Source organism: Hemibagrus wyckioides, linkage group LG03, assembly GCF_019097595.1.
Source record: "Hemibagrus wyckioides isolate EC202008001 linkage group LG03, SWU_Hwy_1.0, whole genome shotgun sequence".
NCBI classification, from domain to species: Eukaryota; Metazoa; Chordata; class Actinopteri; order Siluriformes; family Bagridae; genus Hemibagrus; species Hemibagrus wyckioides.
The window spans coordinates 6,002,920-6,028,395 of record NC_080712.1 but is presented as its reverse complement, the minus strand read 5'-3'; the positions used below and the strand labels follow the sequence as shown (position 1 = coordinate 6,028,395).

The window sequence follows — 25,476 nt, the reverse complement described above, 5'->3', positions numbered from 1 at the left end:
GCTTCTAACACATCAACTATGAGGACAAAATGTTCACTTGCTGCCTAATATATCCCACCCACTAACAGGTGCCATGATGAGGAGATCATCAGTATTATACACTTCACCTGGCACTGTTCATAATGTTATGCCTGATCGGTGTAGATCGTATGCAGTATTATGTATGTATGTAGTAGTTTAATGGCACATGCCTAAAAACTACATTTCCCATGAAAGCACTTCCGCCTTTGCGTAAGGGCGTAAACCCAATTGGCCGAGTCCTGCCTAGTTGGCCATATTGGAACTTGAAGTCTTGCTAGCAACTCTGGGTAGATCGGGTTAGGCTTTTCATATTTTCTTCTAGAAAAAAAATATAAATATATCCCTAAACATATATTGTATCACAGGACTAAAAGCCTGACGTCCCAGCCAAGACGCCGCTTGTTGTGGACGGGGGGAAAAAAGCTGTCTCTGTGTTTTATTGTGTGGCTGAAAAAATAACTATGAGTCCTACCGACGCGAAGCGAGGAGCGAAGCGCAGGAAGAACAAGCGGGGCGGCGGGAGCAGCGCGGCAGGAAAGTCCGAGGCTTCAGCCGCGGCCCGGGCTGCTCAGTCCGCCGCAACAGCCGCCTCCGCCAGGAGCTTTCTGAGCACGGGGAGCGCTGGGAATGGAGACTCGGGGCTTAATGGAGAGGTAAAAGACACCAAATTTAGCGATTGTGCTAACATGTTGGAGTTCCAGCCGGCTTCTCTGAGATACGCGGCCTAGCTAGGATGCTAACTAGCTAGTCAGCTAGCTAAGCATACTCCTTTCCAGTTCTTATTAAGTGACATCTGTTCAGTCATGCATTAAAGTCCTTCGCTTGACGAGTAGGCAGATGTGCCAGCAAATATCTGCTTTTGAAACAGCTGGAGCTAGTGTAGCATGTTTGCAAACTTGGCTAAGGCTTGATTGCTAACTAGCTAGCTAGATTAGCTGTTGACATTCCTGCTTTATTTCAGCTGATTGACCAGCATAGATGATCATCTAGTTCCGTCACTCAGGACACACACACTCTTTACCTGGAACTCCTCAATGCTTTAGAAAAGAAAAAAATAATTTAGTCTGATTGTTTACAAGGTGTGTGTGTCTGCAGAGTTTCACTGCAGATCTCAGAAAACAGCCTCCTCTTCTTCCTCCTCCTCCTTCTCCTCTTCCTCTTTGTCTTGGGTCAGCACACACCTTTGTCAATAGTGTGACATGAGATGACATAACACAACACAATTTGTCTTGGTTAATTAAAAGGCCAGTTGTGGGCGATGGCTGCATGAGTGCCCTGTCTGTCTGTCTATCTGTCTGTGTCTCATTGTTATTGTGTAGAGACAGGAAGTTTTTACAGCAAGGAGCCTACGTTCCCATTCACTGGCTTTTAGAGCTTTGTGTGTTTGTGAGAGCGATACAATAGTCGCAGCTAAGGATGCGTCGATATGATATAATATGATATGGTACGATACGATACGTTACGTTACGATCCGGGGGGTCAGGTATCAGGTATCGCTTTATGTCCTGCTCCTTTAGAATGCTTAGGTGACGCAAGCCTCTGAACAGACGACAGGAAACAAAAAAGCGGATTTAACCCGCTTTAACGAAATCAATCCCAACAGCGTACGCAAACTGATCCAATATCCTTACCGAGTCTTGAATCGAGAGCATCACCTGTGCAGCGTCAACGTTAATAGATGTGATCAAGGTGCACGCATGTATTATTTATTTCTTTCCCTGTCGAACATGTGAGCAGTTCATTTCCACGAGCACTGAGACACGGATTTTCGCCTGTACGCTCTAATCAGGAGTTCTTGCGCTGGTTTGGACCTCAGACCCTCACTGGTGGCCTCGACTCTCTCAGCTTGGGTGCTGTTACAACCTCTGGGAAAGATACTGTTCGTACTTCGTGCCTCAGAATGGATGGAATGTTGCAGGATGTTAAGGGGTCGACCCAAACAAACAGATTTCACCTCCAGTCCGGCTGCGTGTTTTTGTTGTTGTTTTTTTGTTTTTCAATTAATTAATTAATTATTATTCAAATTTTATCACATACAAAACTATTACAGAGTACAAATTGTAGTGTGGTACAGTATAAACAACAACAAAAAAATATTTTATTAACAAAATAAAAAAGAAAAAATAGAATTAACGTTTTATTATTATTTCCTAGAAATATAATTATGATTATATTTTATTATATATTAATATACATATTTGAATAAATAGTCATTTAAATATTTATATAAATGTGAATATTTATATTCTATTTAATTATTATATTTTAAAATAGAATTTCATATTTTATAATATCCTAGAAATATAATTATTGTTCTTTTAAATTAATTTTTATTCATATAAATATAGTTATTATTATTAGTAGTAGTAGTAGTAGTATTTTATTAATATATGTAGAATTAATGTTGTTAATATTTATTTCTAGAAATATAATACTAATAATTATTTCTTTTTATTATTTAAATTTAAATTTTGATTTATTTTATTACGTAAATATTAATTTTATTATTATTATATTTACATCATTTTTTCTTATATAATTGATTAGTGAATTTTCCTAACCCAGGCATTTTCGTTTGGTGCGCATGTTTAAATGTATCCTGGTTCACAGCGACACAGAGCTCCAGCATCGATTGAAGTGTGATGACCGGTAGAACATTTTTTACTAGTCGGACTCTGGTTAACGTCGGCCAGACCCCCGCTGCCGATGTGAAGACAGAACCCCACGGCTCATGGCAGAAAAACTGGCCATGTTGGACTGCCTGAGCTGTTTGTTGAGGACACAAACCCGACGCTACAGTAGAAGCTTCAGAAGATGGGAATGAATGGCTGGGTTACGGATTTAACTCCAGTTCCTGCAGGAAGCTTTTAACTTCCTGTGCTCCCGGGAAGTCCGTATGTACAAGTCAGGAAGTGGTGACTGCGACGAGAGCGAGATGGACGTGAACCTTCTCTTAATTAACTAGGATTAGGATTTAAACCTCTTTAACCTGCCACCGTAAAGTTTATCAGCACTATATATTAAATAATAATTATACAACACTATTGTATTTTTTGCTGACGGTCAGCTTGTTTTGGTTTAGTTTTAAATAATAAAAAAAAATCACCTTCTGAAAGGAGTAAACATTTATTTACAAGAGGTTTGCTGTCCGCTATAAACGTCACATCCGTCAATTGCTCCATGTTTTCTGATTGACACGCCCCCTAACTCCGAAAGCTCAAAGAAAATCCCACTCGTAATTACGACTTTGCGGTGTACTTTGGACTCGTAAATGCGACCTTTCCCCCAGGATACAGCATCTCTGTAGAAATCACACAGAATTCCTCAGCGATACAAACCGATTGTTTCAGGGTTTATTGGAAGTGCTTGTCTTAGGGGGTGTGGCTGTGCGGGAGCAGGTCATGTGATCACACCGTGTGCACCGGCAACACGGTAAAACCCCTAGCAGTGTCGATTCTCCAGCATGACCTTCTGAATGTCGTCTAGCCTCTGTGTTATTGCTTTGCCTCTTTAAATCAGCGAGGACTTCTGGAGGTCACTCCACCTCCAGCCGTGAAACTCATTCAGTCTGAATAGGGCTGTGTCAGTGTCAGTGCGCGCGTCTAACCAGCTAACTCATCGACCTTTCATTCACTCTTCAACTTCAACAGGACGACGATGTCCAGCGCATCATTTCATCACGAGCACCAACACTGATCATGCCGTCCTTCAGGATGACCGTGTCACGTTCTGTTTATGTTTGGGACCCCCTGTTTATTAAAGGGCCCGAGGTCCATTACAGTGTAAAACCCATGTCTCGTCACAAATAATGCACGTTTATGTCAAGCCACACCACGCCTCCACTGTCCAGCGGCTTCTGTTTCTCTGTCCATCCGGCATGATGTTCTGTTGCCACGGAAACCACATCTGTAGCTTGACTTAAGAAAAAGAGCAGCTGGATTTAACCTTGGTGCTATCTCTCCCCCACCCCCTTCTCTCTCTCTCTCTCTCTCTCTATCTTTTTTTTTTCTCTCTCTCCCTCTCCCCTTCTCCTCCTCTCTATCTCTACTCCTCTCTCTCTCTCTCTCTCGCTCGCTCGCTCGCTCGCTCTCTCTCTCTCGCTTGCTCGCTCGCTCGCTCGCTCTCTCTCTCTTATGCTCAAAGTAGTGTGTTTACATCGTGATGCAATTCCAGTGATCAATCATAAATCATGCACAGGCGCTGACTTCACATCCATTTCCTCACAGCGCTACACAAACTCTGTGTGTGTGTGTATTGTTTATGTGAGCTCATCTTAAATCCCTCCAGAGTGACGCACTGATCGAGTTAACTTGGGACGGGCGATGCCCGAGCCGCACGGTTCCTGCGCAGATATGACTCATTTTTAAGCGCGTTTTTTACCAAAACATTTTATTTGCGCCAGACACTCGAGTGGACAAATCATAAAAGTGTTAGCCAGACAAGTGAAAGCTCCAGCATGCTGTTTCCCCAGTCTGCTGTTTTTGCTCCTGACTAGCAGCAGCTAGCGATACGTAAAGTAATAAAGCTGACGTAGTTCGCTAGATATGCGCAGGAATAGCAGAGTAAAGGACTCAAGCAAGAGGATGATTATTCTCTCAGAGCAAAGGTTTTGTTTTGATACGTGCTGTTGGCTGTCAGCAGAAGGACAGGGAGTGTGTGTGTGTGTGTGTGTGTGTGTGTGTGTGTGTGTGTGTGTGAGACTTATTGGGCTCGTCTCTCAGGGATGGTGATCCAGTGAACTACAGAGTTCAGAGACTTCGGCTTTTAAAGGGTGAAACATGGCGGTTTTTGTAGCAGATCCTCTGCAGGGACAGACACATGCCTTTATGTGAGTTATTCAGATGGAGGCAGTTTACTGAGGAAGAGGAAGAGAGGGAAAAACATTATTTACTGTCACTGGTCTGATGAAGACACAAGGGACAACATGCATTATTTTCACTTAACAGTACAGTCTGGAGTGTCTTATTCCACTTACACTACCTCTAATCACCTCTCTCTCACTCTGTCTCTCTCTCACTCTGTTTATCTCTCTCTCTCTCATGCTCTCGTTCTTTCTCGCTCTGTCTGTCTCTCTCCCTCACTGTCCCTCTCTCTCTGTCTCTCTCTCAGTTGGTCTTTCTCAGTCTCTCTGTCTTTCTCTTACTCTCTTTTATTCTCTGTTTCTCTCTCTCTCTCTCACTCTGTTTATCTCTCTCTCAGTTGGTCTTTCTCACTCTCTCTGTCTCTCTCACCCCCCCCCCTCAATGTCTTTCTCTCTCTTACTCTGTTTATTTCTCTCTCTCATTTGGTCTGTCTCTCTCTCTCTCTCTCTCTTTGTTTTTGTCTCTCACACTCCGTCCTCAGTTGTGCTGTTGCACGAAAATAACACCCACCTGACCAATCACATTCAAGCATTCCACTGCGCTGTGGTATAAACAAAACGCAGCCCCTTCAGACGGTCTTATTTCTGGTCACACGGTTACCTGTAAATGGTTAATCGTTACATATCGCCATTCCGTTACTCCGGCTGTATTTACTGCAGAACCTCAGCAGCACAACACCTTCAACATGAGCATTGTTTCGTCTTTTGTTAGCAACAAGGTAATTAGCTGTATTTCCGGAGCCAGGAGTAGTGATGTCTGTCTCTAGTGCTCTAGAGAATAAGAGCTGGACAAGGGGCAGAGCGCATCATTTTTTCACTCATCGTGATTGGCCAGTAGAGTCATGTGACCGGATGGATATATGGATGAATGTTTTTGCTTGAAGTTTCCTCTGTTACTCCAAGGCATGCTGGGAAATACACAATACCTGGTGTTGTAGTGTGTACATTTAAATAAAACAAACGGATTATCTCATTTCCTTAAATTGAACCACACACACACAGTTTTTGTTGTTGATATAGCAACAGTAATGGATTCCACACTGCTGTTGGCCTTCAGCAGGTACTTCCTGTTTGTGTGTGTGTGTGTGTGTGTGCGTGTGTGTGTGTGTGTAAGAAAAACACAGTTTTTGACACGCATCATCTCTTCCAGGTACCCGGGAATGGTACGCCCCAGTTTTCCGAAGGCCCTGTGAACTCAGACTTTTCCGGAGTCCTCCAGGTAATCAGCAGGTCTCGTTGTTTGCATGAGGTTTTCCCTCAAATCACAGTCGCTGCTTGCGCCGTTAATTTCTCCCCACGCTCAGCTTTGCATCTTTGACCTCTGACGCTGCCGCAGTTCTCTCGCCGCAGGCAAAAAGTCTGTTCTCTTTTTGCATTTCCGCTTTGATACAAACGAAGTAGGGATTAAGAAGCGCCAGGGTTTCTCTAAACACAGCTGTGCTTTACTTCATCCCTCTGCATTAGCAGCTCTCTTTTCCTGGTTTTTAAGATCGTATACAGTTTGCAGTGTGTATATACTTCTAATTTCTTACTCCTTACAGATCATCAAAATGATTTTAGCTAATTTTATCATCAGCAAGTGTGTTACATAGCTGGGGGAACGAAAAACCCCGGTCCGGAATGTTTGTTTGGATTGGGATGGGCTTCCTGTCAGTCACTTTGTAGACACGCCCCCTAACTGCTGAACTCATCCTCGTAAATGATTCTAAAGGTGCGTGTTTATTAGGGGCAATGGTGTCTCAAGTGGTTAAGGCTCTGGGTTGTTGATTGGAGGATCGGGGTTCAAGCCCCAGCACCACCAAGCTCCACTGCTGGGCACTTGAGCAAGGCCTTAATCCTTTCTGCTCCAGGGGTGCTGTATCATAGCTGCCCCCTGTGTTCTGACCCCAACTTCTTCAGCTGGGATATGCGAAGAACAGAATTCTAATGTGTGTGCTGTGTGGCGATAATAAAGGCTTCATGCACTCAGACCAGAAGGAATCGGCAGGTCGAGAATGTCATGAATGCTGAAAATGTTGAACGGAGCTTTGTGTACATGGGTGGTCAACGAGTAACTATTAAAATCTATTCATATTTAAATTATTAATTCATAGAACTATTATTTTTTCACATCTTTTTCTAATCATCTATCCTTTAATGCTGTTTTAGGTAAGATCAGTCTCATTTTTTTCTCCAATATTGAGCGATTGACGATTGATCAATTACTGCTCATGTTCACAAAGCTCCGCCCCCTGTCTCTCAGATAGCCCGTATAGTGTTTATAATATAACTGACACACAAGCATTTCGGACAGGAACGCGGTTTTCAGTAGATCTTTGCTAAGGCAGTGAGTATAATATTCTTTAGTTCTTACAGATACTGAGGAGAGAAAGAGTATCGTACATCAGGGACGTGACTGCTTACATTCCTTTGCTCCGATTATGTTTCTGCATTAGCATCCATAGATCATAGAGATCTTTTTTTTTATTGGTTTCATTGCCTCATGTCTGATTGTCAAGTTCGTTATACTTTCCTACCTAGCCTTGTTTGTAGATGTTTCTTCTCACCTGGAGAGTGTGTACTGCTAGCAGTGACTCCAACTACTCGAGTATTACCTTTAAGATGTTTTATCAGGTTGTGTGTGTCATGGGAAGCTGCTGTAGTTCCTCCACAGAGCAAGTAAACATCATTAACTGTGAAATGCGTTCAGGTTACTGTCATTTCGCCGGACACTAGGCTTACGTCAGGCAGATACATCGGTATTGAGGCAGCAGCAAATTTTTTTTCAGTATATTCACAGCATCTGAATCTGACTCTTCTTTCTGACTTCTCTCTTAGACCCCGTTCACGTTCGGCCTGAACCAGAGGGCTCCCTACACCACGGGCGATCGCTGCTTGCTCTGTCGCAGCGAGCGCAAAGACACCGTTTCACAGGACTCGGGTCAGAATGGCACAGGACAGTCGCCTAAATCCTCCAGCGCCCTCCAGCTGCCCCTCTACGTCTGTCCCGACTGCAAACGCACTGTGGAGAAGGACGAGCGGCAGCCCCCCTCCGACCAGACCTCTATGGTACGTCCCGGTACCGTAGCTCAGGCTCGTTTATCTCTCAGGAGCCATGTGACACTTTCACTCAGATTTCCTTATTGTGACGTAACACAATACAAACCCTAGAGAAAGGTTCTAGCTTTAGCTGTATATTAAGATCGTAAGGAACATCTGTTTGTAGTGTCTGGTTTTAGATTTACCGTAACCCATTTGTTTGATCGTCTGTGTGGGTGTAAATGATACAGAAAACCGTGTTTGATTTCGTTCTTTTTCCTCTCCTGACTTTTTAGGTCAAATGAGTGACGTAGGTTTACAGGCTTTGCTCTGAGACAGTATCTGTCTGCTGAATGTGTGATGCATATCTTCAGTATCAGTACCTGTGCTTTTCCACATCTCTCTCTCTCTCTCTCTCTCTCTCTCTCTCTCTCTCTCTCTCTCTCTGTCTCTCTCTCTGTCTCTCTCTCTCTCTCTCTCTCTCTCTCTCTCTCTCTCTGTCTCTCTCTCTCTCTGTCTCTCTCTCTGTCTCTCTCTCTGTCTCTCTCTCTCTCTCTCTCTCTCTGTCTCTCTCTCTCTCTGTCTCTCTCTGTCTCTCTCCCTGTTGCTTTCTCTTTCTCTCTTTCTTTCTCTCTCTCTGTGGCTCTCTCTGTTGGTTTGTCTGTATCACTCTCCCTTTCTCTCGCTCTGTCTCTCTCTCACTCTGTCTCTCTCTCACCCTTTCTCTCTCTTGCTCTGTCTCTCTCTCTCTCTCTTTCTGTCTCGCGCTCACCTTCTCTCACTCTCACCCTTTTTCTCTCCCTCTCTCTCTTTCACTCTGTCTCTCTCTCTCTTTCACTCCGTCTCTCTCTTACTCTGTCTCTCACCCTGTCTCTCTGTTGTGCTCTCTTTCTCTCTTTCTCTCTCTCTCTCTCTCTCTCTCTCTCTCTCTGTTGCTCTCTGTCTGTCAATGTCTGTCTGTCTCTCTCTGTCTCTCTCTCGCGCTGTCTCTCTCTCTTTCTCTTTCTCTCTCTCTGTCTCGCTCTCACCCTTTTTCTCTCAATCCCTCTCTCCCTCCCTCTCTCCCTCCCTCTCTTTCTCTCTCTCTCTCTCTCTCTCTCTCTCTCTCTCTCTCTTTCACTCTGTCTCTCTCTTTCTCTCGCTCTGTCTCTCACCCTGTCTCTCTGTTGCGCTCTCTTTCTTTCTCTCTCTCTGTTGTTCTCTCTCTGTCAATGTCTGTCTGTCTCTCTCTCTCTCTTTCTCTCTGTCTCACTCTCACCTTCTCTCGCTCTCACCCTTTCTCTCTCTCTCTCTCTCTCTCTCTCTCTCTTGCTCTGCCTATCACCCTGTCTCTCTGTTGTGCTCTCTTTCTCTCTTTCTTTCTCTCTCTCTGTTGTTCTCTCTCTGTCAATGTCTGTCTGTCTCTCTCTCTCTCTTTCTCTCTGTCTCACTCTCACCTTCTCTCGCTCTCACCCTTTCTCTCTCTCTCTCTCTCTCTCTCTCTCTCTCTCTCTTGCTCTGCCTATCACCCTGTCTCTCTGTTGTGCTCTCTTTCTCTCTTTCTTTCTCTCTCTCTGTTGCTCTCTCGGTCAATGTCTGTCTCTCTCTTGCTCTGTCTCTCTCTCTTTCTCTCTGTCTCACTCTCACCTTCTCTTGCTCTCACCCTCTCTCTCTCACTCTGTCTCTCTCTCTCTCTCTCGCTCGCTCTGCCTCTCACCCTGTCTCTCTTTCTTTCTCTCTTTCTTTCTCTCTCTCTGTTCTCTCTCGGTCAATGTCTGTCTGTCTGTCTCTTTCTCTCTCTGTCTCGCTCTCACCTTCTCTCGCTCTCACCCTTTTTCTCTCAATCCCTCCCTCCCTCTCTCTCTCCCTCTCACTCTGTCTCTCTCTCTCTCTCTCTCGCTCGCTCTGCCTCTCACCCTGTCTCTCTTTCTCTCTTTCTTTCTCTCTCTCTGTTCTCTCTCGGTCAATGTCTGTCTGTCTGTCTCTTTCTCTCTCTGTCTCGCTCTCACCTTCTCTCGCTCTCACCCTTTTTCTCTCAATCCCTCCCTCCCTCCCTCCCTCCCTCTCTCTCTCCCTCTCTCTCTCCCTCTCTCTCTCCCTCTCTCTCTCCCTCTCTCTCTCCCTCTCTCTCCCCCTCTCTCCCTCTCTCTCTCCCTCTCTCTCCCCCTCTCTCTCTCTCTCTGCAGGGTCAGGACTTCTTGTTACGCATGCCTGTGGGTAATGGGGGATTAAGCCAGGATGCTGCCGGCCCCAACACTAGGCTAATCGTCGGCGCTCCCACTTTACCCACGCCGGACCTCAGCACTCCGCTCTCCAGTGACACCGTTTGCGGCTGTGAGGCATGCAGCGAGAGGAGGTACAGGAGTGTTAACAAACACACCCTCTCTGACCTTTCACACACACACACACACACACACACACACACACATATATATACATCACTCAAATCCAAAAGTAAACACTTATAAGGTAAGGTTCATACCTGTTGTTCTTTTTTTCACACACTACTCTGTAATATTCAGCACATGTGAGATTATTATTGGAGGCAGATTTTAGAGAGAAGTGTAAAAACTCTCAAGAAAGATAAATACAAACAAACAGAGTCGTTGGGTATTACCATGTGCTTGTGAATTTTATGTAGCCAATAAAACACTTAAGGGGCGTGGTGTTACTGAGAAGCCGGGAAAACATCAACCTGTTTGTCCTGAAGACTTTCCCGAGGTGGAAAACATCATTACAAAGTCTCCTTCAAGACTCTTCTTGAGAAAACTTCTCCATTATTACAGGCGATGATGACTCAGTAGATATTTATGTGCTGTCATTGACGTTGATGTATGAAACGTCTGCGTTTCCGCTCCTCAGGGAGATCACGGCGGAGTCGGAGCGAGAATCGCAGCAGCTGCAGAACCACTGGTCCGAGGTGCGCTACCTGGTGCGCTGCATCTACCGCCAGACCGGGACGCCGCTGGCCGATGATCAGGACCAGCCTCTAAACCGGGACAAGGAAAGCATGAAGGAACTGGTGGACAGGTGCTGTCTCTGTCTCGGATGCTTTCCACATGCATTACATTAGAGTGCAGAGTGAGGCTACAGTAAGGATAGAAATCTTAATAGGAAAATAATCAAGAGATGAACCCACTGCCTGCATAATAGAGTGCTTTTAAATGTAACATTTACATCAATCACAATATAGTAGCTCATACTTCTTCCTCTTGGTGCACAGATACTCGACTAATCCTGTTTATTCTTTTCCCAGGCTGTGTGAGAAAGACCCGTACCAGCTGTACCAGCGGCTAGAACAGCAGGCCAGGGAATACGTGCTGGAGATGAAGGTCCGGCTCCTGAAGCACCTGTCAGCGGGACCAGAAGGCCCAGGGGCAACTCACGGCCCTCCACAGGCGCACCAGTTCATCTCCTTGCTCCTGGAGGAGTACAGCGCCCTCTGCCAGGCTGCCAGGACCATCAGCAGCTTCCTGCTCACACTGGTATTTTCCATCCCGTTAGCTTGTTTAGCTTGTCTTAGCAAAGCTGCTCTGGCACGTCTTTTGTCTGTTGTTATATGTAATATATTTAAATGGACATGTTTCCTGGCTTTAAGAAAGAATGCTGTTGTGCCAAAGAAAACAATAATTAAAGATGGATTTGGGGAATTATATCTATGCGTGTAATGGAGTTGAGTACACACAATACACTGTTCTCTGTTATTATGATCATTTGGGACAACTGCTTTGTGTGTGTTGTGCGTTTGTTATATAAATATATTTATCATAGACTGTACAGATACTCATGTGTCTCTGATATTTCTGTATATACAGTATATGTGCTTATGTCTAAGCTCATATACACAGACATATGTATGTTATGTATACATAGACCAGCTTCTTATACCTCTTTTCTTTAGGTCATGTCTTGACCTCTCACCAGTGATATTCTTCCCATGCTTAACTTCTTAGACTCAGGCCTGCATGCTGATTTACAACCTTCTAAGCACTTTAAATAGTAGCATCCCATTAGTTTATGACCGTGCATTGAAATATATTTATAATGTTACATGCTGGTTACCTAATGTTATGTACAGCGTCAGAAATATATAAATAATTATATAAAATATTCCATTATATATCAGGCATAACATTATGACCACTGAGAGGTGAAGTGAATAAGACTGATGATCTCCTCATCATGGCACCTGTTAGTGGGTGGGATATATTAGGCAGCAAGTGAACATTTTGTCCTCAAAGTTGATGTGTTAGAAGCAGGAAAAATGGACAAGCGTAAGGATTTGAGAGAGTTTGACCAAGGGCTGAATTGTGATGGCTAGACCACTGGATCAGAGCATCTCCAAAACTGCAGCTCTTGTGGGGTGTTCCCGGTCTGCAGTGGTCAGTATCTATCAAAAGTGCTCCAAGGAAGGAACAGTGGTGAACCGGTAACAGGGTCATGGGCGGTCAAGGCTCATTGATGCACGTGGGGAGAGAAGGCTGGACCGTGTGATCCGATCCAACAGACGAGCTACTGTTGCTCAAACTGCTGAAGAAGTTAATGCTGGTTCTGATAGAAAGGTGTCAGAATACACAGTGCAGGAGGGGTCAGAGCTGTTTTGGCAGCAAAAGGGAGACCAACACAATATTAGGCAGGTGGTCATAATGTTATGCCTGGTCGGTGTCTATGTACGTTTGTCTTAATAAGAAGTCATGTTTTTTTGAGCTACAGACTACACCAATTCTCTCTTATCCTAGTAAATATCTTCACCCTTTTTGAACAAGGAGATTTCTTTATTACTCTCGCTGTTGTGCTGCAGGAGAACGAGCACCTTAAGAAGTTCCAGGTGACGTGGGAGCTCCACAACAAGCACCTGTTTGAGAGTCTGGTGTTCTCCGAGCCCATTCTGCACAGCAGCCTGCCGGCTCTCGTCGCCCAGCTCAAGTACGCTCGGCTTCTACACCGCGTGTGTTCCGTGTGTGTTTATACAGCCTGCTAACTTAAACTGCAGTGTCAAGCCTCTGTTTCTGTGATCCAGGCAGGGCACAGCGTCCCACGACTCGTACAGCGAGGACATGTACAAGGCGCTGCTGGACAGTCTACACGCCCTCGAGCAGGAGATGAAGGCTGTAGCGGTGGAGTGGATGGAGTGCAGGAAGAGGATAGACGACTACGTGGACGAGCAGGTTCAGCACTTTAGCACTTCTTGTTGTTTCGGAGAGGTTTTATTTATATAACATTGCGCTGAAGGAGGTCATTTAATGCTGTCTGTGTAGTGTCTTGTAGTCATAATATTAAGGTAATTTCCTGCCTCGGCATGCACAAAGTAGAATGGAAAAACACACATACACACAGTGACATCTCATTTATACAGTTGAGGCTCAACAGTGGCCAATTGGCGGTTTTGAGATTTTAGTTCACAAGCTTCCTGTCAGTCCAGTGGCTTAACCACTGAGCTACCACTCACCACTTCCATACACAAGTCCATACTGACCGCATCATCAGCTGACCTGCTTTGGCTCAAACTGCAGGGGATGCAACCAGGCCTCTGTTTTAGGGAGGTGTGAGCTGTTTCCTGACACCATAGTGTGCCTGTGATTACAGTGGGAGTATCAGGTTTTCACTTTTCCCTGCAAAAACACCACTATCTCTTCCTTCATTAAGCGTAGGTGATGACTTACTGTCCAACATCGGCATCTTGTCACATTTAACGTCCTTCGGTCGGTCAGAGTTGTTATAGTCTCTCTCAGACACTGTATTTATTGAGAATTGAGGTGCTCAGTTCTCAGGGTTGTTTTATTGGGAGCATGGATTTTGAGAGTATGGAACCACACACAGCTAAAGTGGTCTGCTGAAAAGGTGTGAAAGCAAGAAACGTGTCAATGGACATCCTCTTCACAGATATTCAGAGCAGGCTAGGTGGTGTATTCGTGAATGGAGCAGGCTTTGTTAGTAATGCAGTGTGTGAACTGTCGTCTGTAACCGAGCTAGGATCTGGGAAGTGTAGCTATTGTTGGTGGTGTAGGATGTGAATTGGACTAGGTGGGGGGTGAGCACCTGGTCTTTTCTAATCTGCACCGGAAGTCGTTCTGGTACATCGAGGTTTCAGATCAAAGGGAGGGGGGTTGGATGTCTTGTAGTTTTGAAGCTCTGAAAGTACTTCCACTCTGATGTCTGTTCTGTTTAGAGGAAATTCCTTTGGTGTGTTTTATGAGTTCTGTCCCCAATGCTGCAGGAGAGATGGCTCTCTCTGCAGTGAACCAGTGTTTGATCCAGGTCCTAGGTGTAGGTGAACTTCTTTCAGGTAACACTGCTGAGCAAAGCCTTAGACGATTGGAATGAGGTGGATCAGGGAGTGTGTTCCTTCTAGCACAAACAAGCTGTGAGCTGTGCTTTGATACAATCCTCAACAACAACAACGAGAATGGAGTGCAGATGTTGTTGCACCACTGTTGTTCTCTGATCAGCTATGGAGCCACATGCAGGCAAGCTTGACGTTACATATACAGCAAACAAAATAAGTGATGCAAACTACCACACAGGAACAGCACTGGCTGAACAAAATCCCAGCTCCATGATTCAGTGGATTATCTCATCTCAATCTCATTTCAGTTTACTTTGGAAGTCGGAGCTCAGAGTGATGTCGTATTCAGGCTACAAAACTGGGAAAACATGGATGGTCTTTTGTCAGTAACAAGCTGATGATCTATTTTCTCAAAACCCAGAGACTTTGTTTACTCCTCATGCTCTTAGCAGCCATGTTGATTTGACATCACGTGTAGGAATTCCAAGATAAAGGGATTATTTTTTTCCTGGTCTGAGATCAGGATTCACGATTTATCTTGAGAACTGCTGCTGTAATCGTAGATACTCTCGACGTCTTGCGTCTTCGTGAACAGCTTCCTGTCACAACTTCCACCCCTGTGGAGGTGAAATCCCAGTCCGCACATTTCACCGCAGCATGATTTCATAAGACGCAGAGCAGCAGAGAGACGAGTTCGGCTCAGACACTCGGGCAGCCGTTATATGGAGTCTGTGTGGGAGATTATCTGTTTAGTGTAACTGTTTGGAGAAGGTTTTAGCAGCTTTATGAAGAAAAAGACAAGCCTGGGGAGATTTATACAGCTGTGGGCTATATGGACTGTCTGGTTTATTGTAGATTATATACCAGTTATTTGGAGTGATGGTGTATATAATGAAAAAAATTTCAAGGAGCAGGAATATTTATTTATTTATTTATTTTAACTTTTATATATTTTTTTTCATTTTCTGAATCAACTCCTTAAATCAGAATTTACTTCCTTCAACCAAACAAAATCTGAGACCCTGCTTATCTGATATTTCATTTACTTCTCTCTTTTTTTCCAGTTGCTTTTCAAAGTGGAAGGGCAAAACCTCACAAATCAGCGCACCGAGCCACACAAGTCTCTAATCAGTAAAAACGTAAGACTTGTTATTATTATTTTTTCTTGTCCCTCCATGAACGTAACAATCACAGGGCTTCGTAGGACTAAGTTCAATTTCCTCCCTCTTCCTTGACAGATGTCTTTAAGAACTAAGCAGCGGATGGTCAAAGAAGACGGCGAGATCTTTAAACAGAGAAGGTTCTTCGAGGAGCAGGTAACTCGATATCTTCTGGTCTAAATTCATAGGTTCTCACACTTCATGCAGACAGAGATACTCTGAACTGAAAAGAAATTGCTCTATTGTAGAATTATTACACAACTAATTTTGGCTGATTGTTTTGTACCAGTTCCTACAGAACAGTAAGAAGTCCCTAGCAGGAGACAGCACCTTCACAGACACGGTCAAGCAGATGCTGTCGTCTCGGCTCAGCATTCCAGACTGTCCCAACTGCAACTATCGGAGAAGGTGAAGTTCACCCTGACTTCATTTGGCCGAATAGACCAGAGCTAATCACTTCCAACATAAAGTAATCATGACAGTCTAGGGAAGGATGCCTAAGCTTCTCCTTTAGGCAGAATTTTCTAGTAATTTAAGGGCGCCTTGACTGGAGTTCTGCCTCCAATTAGTGATTTTATTCCAGAAACTGGACCTAGTGGGTAAGATTTAAATGAAGGTAATTAAGTAGTTAAGTTGTCTTTATTTGTCACAAATACATTACTGCACAGCGAAATTCTTTCTTCGCATATCCCATCCTTGGGGTTTGGGGTCAGAGCACAGGGTCAGCCATGATACTGCACCCCTGGAGCAGGTGGGGTTAAGGGCCTTGCTCACGGACCCAGCGGTGGCAGCTTGGCGGTGTTGGGGCTTGAACCACCCCTTGTATAATTAAATGAAAACCCCATTTTTAATCAAATGTCGATTTTAAATGATTCATTTACTTTCTTACACATTGTTTCGTCTGTCCGTCTGAACACCAGGTGCACGTGTGACGATTGCAGCCTCTCCCACATCCTCACGTGTGGCATCATGGACGCCCCCGTTGGGGAGGAGCTTCACCTGAAGCTGCCACTGCAAGCGGAGCCTCCTCGAGATTACCTGTCCGAGGTTCATCCTCCAAGCATGTCTTCAGGAAGCTCCGGTTCCGCCTCCGGGTCCGGCTCCGCCTCCAGTTCCCCAATCACCGTCCAGCAGCACCCACGTCTCCTCCTGCCCCAGGACGGCGCCCCTACGTTGTGAGTCATAGAGGATTTAAATTATTCTTATACTATAGCTGTTTCCAGCTATTACATTTTTTACTTATTAGTAAACAACTCGTACGTCATCAATTCCTCTGCTCTCTTTAGTGGCAGCGACGACGACGACGATGAAGTGCCTGCGCTGCCATCCATCTACCCCCTGAGCAGGTACGAGGACGCCAGCGTGGTAGCGAGCATGAACGGCCTGCACGCTCAGCTCAACGGAGGAGGAGAGAACACGGTGCTCAAACATGAGGTGGGTCTCCTAATGAACTATCCCGTTTCCTCATGTTTACTCCTTTGTAATAGGTTTAGACTTCATAATAAACACAACACTAATATTTGTTCATCAGACAACAAGAGCTACACATATAAACCTATAAAATATTCTGAAAATAACCTAGAGCTGGACTTTCATCATTCATCACGACAGAAACAAAACAAAGCAGCGGCCACATTGTGTGTCCAAATACGTTTAAAGCGAAAGCAATAAAATGTGCTATAGTGCTAATATTTTTACCACAAGAAACTTTCTTTATTTTTATTAGAAAGACTTCTCTCTCTCTCTCTCTCTCTCTCTCTCTCTCTGGACTGTGGTCAGTACAGTTCTACTTATCGATTTGTTCCTGTTTTCTGCCTGAAGTGACTCTCAAGCACTACTTGAAAGGAGAGCTATTGGAATTGTAATCTGGGAATAAACGTTTTTAATCCAATTACGTTGCTAAATATGTCCTCAGTAACGTGATCTCTTTCAGTACCTGAAACTGAACTGGAACTGGTTGGAAAGCACAGAAAAGGAAAAGAAAGAGCAACAAAGTGTATACTTTATTTTGTTATATTTTCAGAAAGTGCTTCTTCACATGCTTTTAATGAAATTATAAAACAATTACAGGTTTATTAGAGCTGACAGTCGCTTTGAGTCACTTCCACATCTACACAGGTTTCAGCGTCCATCCCAGATTCTTAGCAAGAACAAGTGGATGAACTGATAACCAGCAGATGAACTGAATACATTTTTAGGATTTGATCCAGGAATTGATTTGAGCTCAAGGCCACAGCAAATGTCTGAAATAGATTTCTTTACACTTGAGGTATATTTTAAGGGTATTTCTGCCATGGAAAGACAGAGTAGACGGCGGAGGTGGAGGCATCCCCGCCGATGCCACTGCCATTTTGCTTTGAGTTACAACACCAGTCAGGTTACACAGATGACTGATGAAGAGGAAAAAGACGTGCTGCGTGCGTGAGTGACCTTACTTGCTTCAGGCAGTGCTTACTTTCACTTTGTGTCAACGCTATGTAGGTGATCTGTGAATTCATGCTGCTGGACCACTGACGTGCGCTGGGGTTTTTGTGATCAGCGTCTGCCTGCTTGGACTTTCAGCAGTTAGATCTTTTGCTGAAAGGATGATGCAATGATGACAAGAAAGGTCCACTAAGGGCAAAAGATAATTTTAATTTACTGACGTCCAAGTTCCTGGGTGTTAAAGACCAAGTTTCTACTGATTAATACTCATTAATCTTTCCTCGAGATCTGACTCCTTGCACATTTCTACAGTGTCCTGCAATCCTGTAATGTAATTCATTTTGTTTTTCTCTCTGGCAGTCACCGCGAGGGAGCAGCAGCAGTTCCTCTGAGGGAGATGAGGAGGAAGTGGAGGGTGAGAGCAGTGCTCAGCCTTCAGGCCAGCAGGGGGAGCTCTCGTGTGTGAAGCGAGACAGTCCTCCTCCTTCGTACACACATGCACAGGTAGGGCAAATAATACACAGCTCTCAGCAACTTGCCCTTCTTATGAAAGTCCACATAAAGAGTTTAAATGATTTTATTATATATGTATTAATTTATGTATATATTTATTATATACTGACAACAGCTTGAATATGAACGCCACTGCATGATCCCCTCAAGATTTCGTGATTAAGCAAACTACAAATTTAGAGGAGCTTGTGTTTTTTTTTTTTTTTTTTTTTTTAAGTTTTTCCCCAGAATCACAGCAGCTTTTACATGGATTATGGCCAAGATGCATCGAGTGACACAATAACACGCATTCAGCACTCTGGTTTATGTGCTTAGAACATGAGTACAGCTTTCATAGAAAGTAAAAATATTATTATCCATTATAGATCTAGACAGACAGACAGACAGACAGACAGACAGATAGATAGGGCACGGGGTGCTGTAGAAGGATAATAACCAATAACTGGGTGGTGAGATGAAGCTAAGACCCTTATGCTACCCCCAAAGATGATTATTCTTCTATAACTGCATGTATACAGTATATGAAGTGTTTTATACCACAGCAGTTTGTACTTTTATTCTTATATTTAATGTTGTAAATATCTTGTCATGTTACAGGGGAACCAAAATAATTTATTTATGCCATGGTATATGCTGTGTATTTATTTACTTAAACTTGGTCACATGCTTTGATGGTAGCCCTCGCATATAAATCTGGCCAGGCATAAGTGCCATGGATGTATAGTAAAGTGTGTTTTGTGGTTCTATGTTAAGGTGGAGCAGGTGCAGCACCCATGCGAGTGTCACGTGTGTAACCAGGGCAGCATGGACGGCGGTACAGCAGGACTGGGCACCGCCGCTCTGCCTCCTCGGCACCTGCACACGGCACCCCATCAGTTCTTCACAGACAAGAGTCCAGCTCACCCTGCGCTCCACCTCTACCCCCACATCCACGGCCATCTGCCCATGCACAACCTGCCCCATCTGCCCCGGCCGCTGCTGCCCACACTCTACTCCAGCCCTCCCCTCACACACAGCAAGGTCAGACACTCACATCACAAACACACACAGCATGTGATAATTCTAGCCTTCTATGCTTTATTTGCATTTTAATTAAAAATTAGGCCAACATATGGTTAGTTGTCAATTTGATTGTATCCTGTAAAAGCTAAATAAATATAGAATTAGACTCGAGATAGATAGATAGATAGATAGATAGATAGATAGATAGATAGATAGATAGATAGATAGATAGATAGAGTATTGCAGTATTGGGGCTGGTCATTTAAAGGACTCAGTATATTTAAGGAGGCAAAAATGTACACTTACCAACAATTACTATCTCACACACACACACACACACACACACACACTGAATTACTGATGTACTACTGCAATCTCATCTCACTACCAGCAGGTGGTGCCATTTTACAACGTTTCTGCTCTCATAAGCAATAAACAGGAGCTTTTTTCCAGCTGATATGAAATGTTCAGTTTCTTCATGAACTCATTTCTTTTAATCCCAAGTTAAAAAGTGGCCTGCTGATGGAAAGAAAGGTGGAGAGAGAAAGAGAGAGAGACATGGAAAGACAGACAGACAGACAGACAGATGTAGACAGAGACTGTACTCCCTAAAGTATTACACATGAAAGTGTTTTTTTAAGGAACTGAAAACTGATTAATTCTTGACATTTTCTTCTTCTTCTTTTTTTTTTTTTTTTTTTTAACTTATTTGTTTTTCTGAATGTTTTATATATATATATATATATATATATATATATATATATATATATATATATATATGTGTGTGTGTGTGTGTGTATATATATATATATGTATGTAATATAATAATTTATATTGTAATATTTTATATTTATATTTTTACAAATGTGAGAAGTAATAGGCTGTAATTTATTAGTATTAGGTTGTTAATGTGTGTGTGTGTGTGTGTGTGTGTGTGTGTGCGTGCGTGCGCAACACGTGTGGTTGTAGACTCTTCCACCAGCACCGGTATCCAATCACACAGGAGTGAAGCAGCAGCAGGTGTTCAGCCCGGCTCTGCCTGAACACGTGTACCAGAGCTGCTTCAGCGGTGGAGCCGGAGACTGGAGCGCCTCTCTCTCTTGTCCCTCACTCAAATTCGAGAACCTGTGGGACACGCACATGATGAAGAACTGGAACCCGAGTGTACTGCTGCAGGAGCCGCTACCCGGTGACTGTCTCCTTTTGCCTTCTCGCTATATCTCACTTCCGTTACGCTACAAAAGCACAGACAAGCTCATAACATTAAACAGTCCTATTCTGATTCAGGTCTAGTTTTTAAAATAAACTAGAAGAATAGACTATAAACATGTGCCATATGGACTGAGTGTTAGATGTGGAATTGTATTAAAACCACCGCTGTTGACACACCCCTTCTTCTGCCCAGGATTAGACTCCGCCTCCCCCGTGTCTAGCTCCTCGTCCCTCCCGGCTCCTGAGGGTAAGGAGAAGAAGAGTGTCCTTCAGAAGAAGAAGTGTCTGTTCAACTACCAAGATGCCTTCATGGAGGCGGGTGAGGTGGTGATGGCTACGTCGTCGGCCATCTCCTCGGTCTCCAGCACCGCCACCACTGTCCAGTCCAGTAACAATCACATCCACACTTCGGCGAAAAGAGCCGCTGCACTAGGTACATCACTTAACTCTCTGTTTTAGTTGCCTTTATGTGACTTTATTCTTAGCATTGTCCAATGATTTATTTATTTATTTATTTATTTTTAATATTAGGTGAAGTATTCCACAATATAGTTAAAGAGGACCACATACAGTCCGGCCCCATCGCTCCTAGAAACAGCCCCACAGGGTTGGTGTCTCTGCCTCCGTTCAGCGGTGCCACCCACCCCCCTGTCCCCAGCACACATCTCCCTAGCATGGCCACTCAGCCTTTAAAGACTGCAGCTCCAGCGCCGGGGTTCCTAGAAACCCACCAGACGCTGTGTGTGCCCGGTGGGGAGCAGCCGCCCATGCCGGCTGATGGACCAATCAGTGGGCCCAGCAGTGTGTGCAGGTCAGTGTGCAGCTCAAGTTACACTCAAACAGTAAATAATCAGTGGTTTAAATCATGACATTGTGCTGTTTGCGTGGTAGTGATCCGGACTGCGAGGGTCACCGGTGCGAGGGAGGCGGAGCCTACGAGCACCAAGCATACGAAGAGAGTCCGGACGAGGACAGCAGCTCGGAACACAGCTCATCCACCTCCACCTCCACCAATCAGAAGGAAGGAAAATACTGCGACTGCTGCTACTGTGAATTCTTTGGCCATGGAGGGGTGAGGGAGTGTACTTACTACACTTAAACAATATAATTTTTTTAAAAATTATTTATTTTTCTTACTTTTTTTTTCCTTTTTCACGTAGCCCCCCGCAGCTCCCACTAGTAGAAACTATGCCGAGATGCGGGAGAAGCTCCGCTTGCGTCTCACCAAACGCAAAGAGGAACAGCCCAAGAAGGAAGAGCTGGAACGAGAGGGGATGGAGGACCACCGCAAAGTGGAGGATCTACTGCAGTTTATCAACAGCGGTGGCAACAAACCCGCCTCCAGCGCCAAAGCAGCCAAGCGTGCACGACACAAACAGAAGAAGGTAAAAAAAACAAAAAAAACAATAACAGACTGACCAATAATGAATTATCTACTCTCAGCATTGTCAAATACTCTTTATTTTATAAAGCAGATAATAAATAAGTTTTCTGTGTTAAAATTAGCACTTAAAAGGCAGCAAACATGAAAAAATGCAAAACAAATTCAATCAGCTGTTAAATGTTAAACGAAACCAATGAAATAACGACAAAACTGAATGTGAAAGGCTGATATTCTGGGTGCATGTCTGATATTCACCTAGTTTTCTGGGTGCATGTCTGGTATCCACCTGTATATACTGTGTATGCATGTAACACGTTTATTAGAATAATATTTGTGGTATATATGCGTTTGCATTTCAGCTAGAGGAAAAAGCACGGCTGGAGGCGGAGGCACGAGAGCGGGAGGTGCAGCAGCAGCAGCTTCTGGAGGCACAGCGGAGGCGCCAGGAGGAGGAGGAGGAAGCTCTCAAGCAGGAGCTACTCCGTCTGAAGGAGATGCAGCACCTCCACAACTCCACCAACAACACATCCACCACCAAGAAGAAAAAGAGGGAAAGCAAGGCCAAAGAAGCTCCGACAGCAACAGTCAAGCCTGAAACACCGTCTCCGTCGCCCGCTCCCACTAACAACCCTCAGCCACTCCGCCAGAGTGCACAGAACGTTCTGGAAAACATGCAGAACGGCAAAGCACAGCTGCTACACGGCCTCGTCCGCCTCAAAGAACCCGTTAAAGAGCCCGTTAAAGAGCTCGTACCTTTACCCCCAGCCAAAATCGGCCCATCGAGTCCGAGGCGTGGCAAAGAAAAGCCTGCTGAAGTCCCGCCCTCTTTGCCCAACGGCACCCTGCCTCACTCAGAACCCTCCACCGCCAGGTCCAAATCCAAACAGCAACCCAACGGCACCTCCAGAACCAACGGCGAGGCGGGAAAACGGCCGCTCGACATGCCTCGAGTAACAGAACACACGTCCAAATCGGCCCCATTGCACACAGAGAGTAAAGTGAAAGCCAGGACTGCTGAGGAGCAGCTCGCTGACACCAAGAAGGAGGAGAGAACGAACGGGAAGAAGCAGCAGAACGGAGTGAAGGAGGACAGGAACTCGCCCATCATGGAGTCTCCAGCCGTCGAGCAGAACGGGAAAGTCGTGCCAGCAGAGTCTCCACAACCCAAAAGCAAGGCCAAGAAGAACAAGAAGAAGAAGGCAGACAAGATGAATAACTCCATAGGTAAGCACAACACACATCGCTGCATGCTCATTATCCACTACAGTGAATAGACTCTTGGCAGTATCGTTATTGTCCTGTAGTTTCAGTAAATAATCAATAACTCACACAGGGAAGACAAAGCAGTGGCGTGGATTCTGTATGGTAAATATGTAGCTTGATATGACCACTCCACTTAAGTGTTTACATTTAATAATGACCTCATCGGGATGTTTCAGTGTGAGTATCGCTCCACTCGTCTGTGACTCCTTCAGAACAGTTACTAAAGTAGATTAAGTGACATCATCAGCAAACAATACTGTTCAGGAATATAGCTTTTCATGTAAATTATGAAAGTTAATCTGATGATGATGAAAAAGAAAAGCGGACACCATTATCACCAGACGCACCTTTAACATCGATGTACAAAATCAGCATGAGCTATACGTGCAGTGACGTGCTGAGGCTTCTTCAGGATCTGTTTCCACCAACAGAACAAAAACAAACAGAATATTTGCTCACACTGTGTCTGAAATGTCCCTAAAATTTTGGTTTAATGAATAATTTTATGAAAGTACCATGACCACTTCCTCATACCTTTTATCACTTAATCATTTAGCTAAATAATTCCATTTGCATCCTTGTAGTTTTCCTCAAAAATAATCATTTTAATAATCTGTTTACTCTCATTTATTTATTTATTATGTGTTTACAATTATAATTTGATTTTTTTTTATTATTATTTTTAAGTTAAGTTTAATTTTAATATATTACATTTAAATTGTATTTTATTTTCCCCATATTTTTTAACAATTTTTATTTATTTTTTTTTTGCTTTTATTTTATTTTTATTTTATTAACACTCTTTTTCAGGAAGGACATTAGAGCATTTACATTTCTGGCATTTGGCAGACGCTCATATCCAGAGTTATAATTTATCTCATTTTATTTTATTTTTTTATTTATTTCTTGTTAGTTTATTTTTCATATATACTAAACAATAGAGGGTTAAGGGCCTTGCTCAGGGGCCCAGCAGTGGCAGTCTTAGAACCTTATCTGAAGTCTCATAACCTTCTTAGAACTTCTTGCGCACGTGTGTACGTCAACGGATTAACCTGACATCAAAACAGGAACAAATGTAATAAAAAGGAGGAACAATTAGGAAGAGTTAAATAAGTTACCTATTATATAAAGAGAAGGTGTTATGGTTATTTATTGTGCTTTTTTAATAGTAATAACTGGCGTCTGCTCTGCATTTTCAGACGACGTGTTCCTGCCCAAGGACATCGACCTGGACAGCGTGGATATGGACGAGACCGAGCGCGAGGTGGAATGCTTTAAAAGGTGCGTGTTTGAGTGTGGCTTACGGAGGTAACATCTGAATAGCAGTATATAAGTTTGTTATTTATGCCCTCCTCTTCTCCGCTCAGGTTCTGCTTGGACTCTGCTCGACAGACAAGACAGAGGCTGTCCATCAACTGGTCCAACTTTAGCTTGAAAAAGGCCACTTTTGCGGCTCACTAACGAGAGGACGAGACGAGATCCTCCGTCAGAGAGAGCATCTGCAATCCCCTCTCTCTCCTTCTCTCTCTCTCTCTCTCTCTCTCTCTCTCTCTCTGTCTCCTCTCACCAGGCTGACTGCTGATCCCAGTGCTGCTACGCTCCAACCAACTGCTCCTCCGACCTCCATTACCCACAATGCCTTGCCTTGTCCTTGTCGCTGTACGTTTCCTCAAAAGAATCCAGACACTCAGCTATTGCAGTACTTTCGGGAGGAGGAGAGAAAAAAAAGGACAGACAGGAAAAAAAGATAAACCCCACGACAACCACCACAAAATGCCACTCTACCGTTCTTCTTTTTCTTCTGTTTCCAATATCTCCAAGTTGGCTGTTGCTCCTCCTTTCAGATATCCTCCATGTGTGTTTGGATGGAGGCTGTGTGAATCATGGAAAGAAAAAAAGATAAGTGAAGAAAAAGAGCCTTTTATTCCCAGTATTTGTGGATGCGAAGAGATTTTGCACTTCATTACAGTTAGCTGAGAAGGGAACGGGACTAAGGGCACTTCAGCTCCCTCCCCTGGGCCACCCGGTCCACACCAGGAAGATGGCTAATACTTGACCGATTGTTCTTGTTGGTTTATTCAGTTCCATTAAACAACTGTTCCGTACAGTGTTAGGTTCTTATTCAGTTCTCTCTCTCTCTCTCTCTCTCTCTTTTCATTCATCCTGTAGCCAGCTTGTATCAGACTACTTTCAGAATCGAATTGAAAGAAAAGAACAATACTCACACTATGGATCTGTTATAGAGTGTATATTGTATTAACACTGAAGCCTGACTGGCTACTTTTTAACATATTGTTAAGTAATATTAAAAATCTTGTCTTTCTTTTTTGAAAGATGGAATACAGTGGAATGG

At 44.0% G+C, this 25,476-nt stretch overlaps 1 protein-coding gene across 2 annotated transcripts; it reads left to right on the top strand.

Moving 5' to 3' along the window:
* Nucleotides 1-277: 277 nt before the first annotated feature.
* Nucleotides 278-25,476, top strand: fam193a (family with sequence similarity 193 member A). Of its 2 annotated transcripts, XM_058385860.1 has the most exons (23): nucleotides 278-674; nucleotides 6,033-6,101; nucleotides 7,700-7,930; nucleotides 10,066-10,235; nucleotides 10,742-10,909; nucleotides 11,136-11,364; nucleotides 12,681-12,805; nucleotides 12,900-13,047; nucleotides 15,230-15,304; nucleotides 15,404-15,481; nucleotides 15,615-15,733; nucleotides 16,246-16,500; nucleotides 16,612-16,759; nucleotides 18,110-18,253; nucleotides 19,016-19,282; nucleotides 20,234-20,453; nucleotides 20,670-20,909; nucleotides 21,008-21,287; nucleotides 21,368-21,548; nucleotides 21,637-21,861; nucleotides 22,220-23,084; nucleotides 24,323-24,404; nucleotides 24,491-25,476. In XM_058385860.1, the coding sequence occupies exons 1-23, from the start codon at nucleotides 483-485 to the stop codon at nucleotides 24,582-24,584; spliced, it is 4,605 nt and encodes a 1,534-aa protein (XP_058241843.1). In that variant the 5' UTR covers nucleotides 278-482; the 3' UTR covers nucleotides 24,585-25,476. The 2 variants fall into 2 exon arrangements, with proteins under 2 accessions (XP_058241843.1, XP_058241844.1); XM_058385861.1 differs by lacking the exon at nucleotides 6,033-6,101.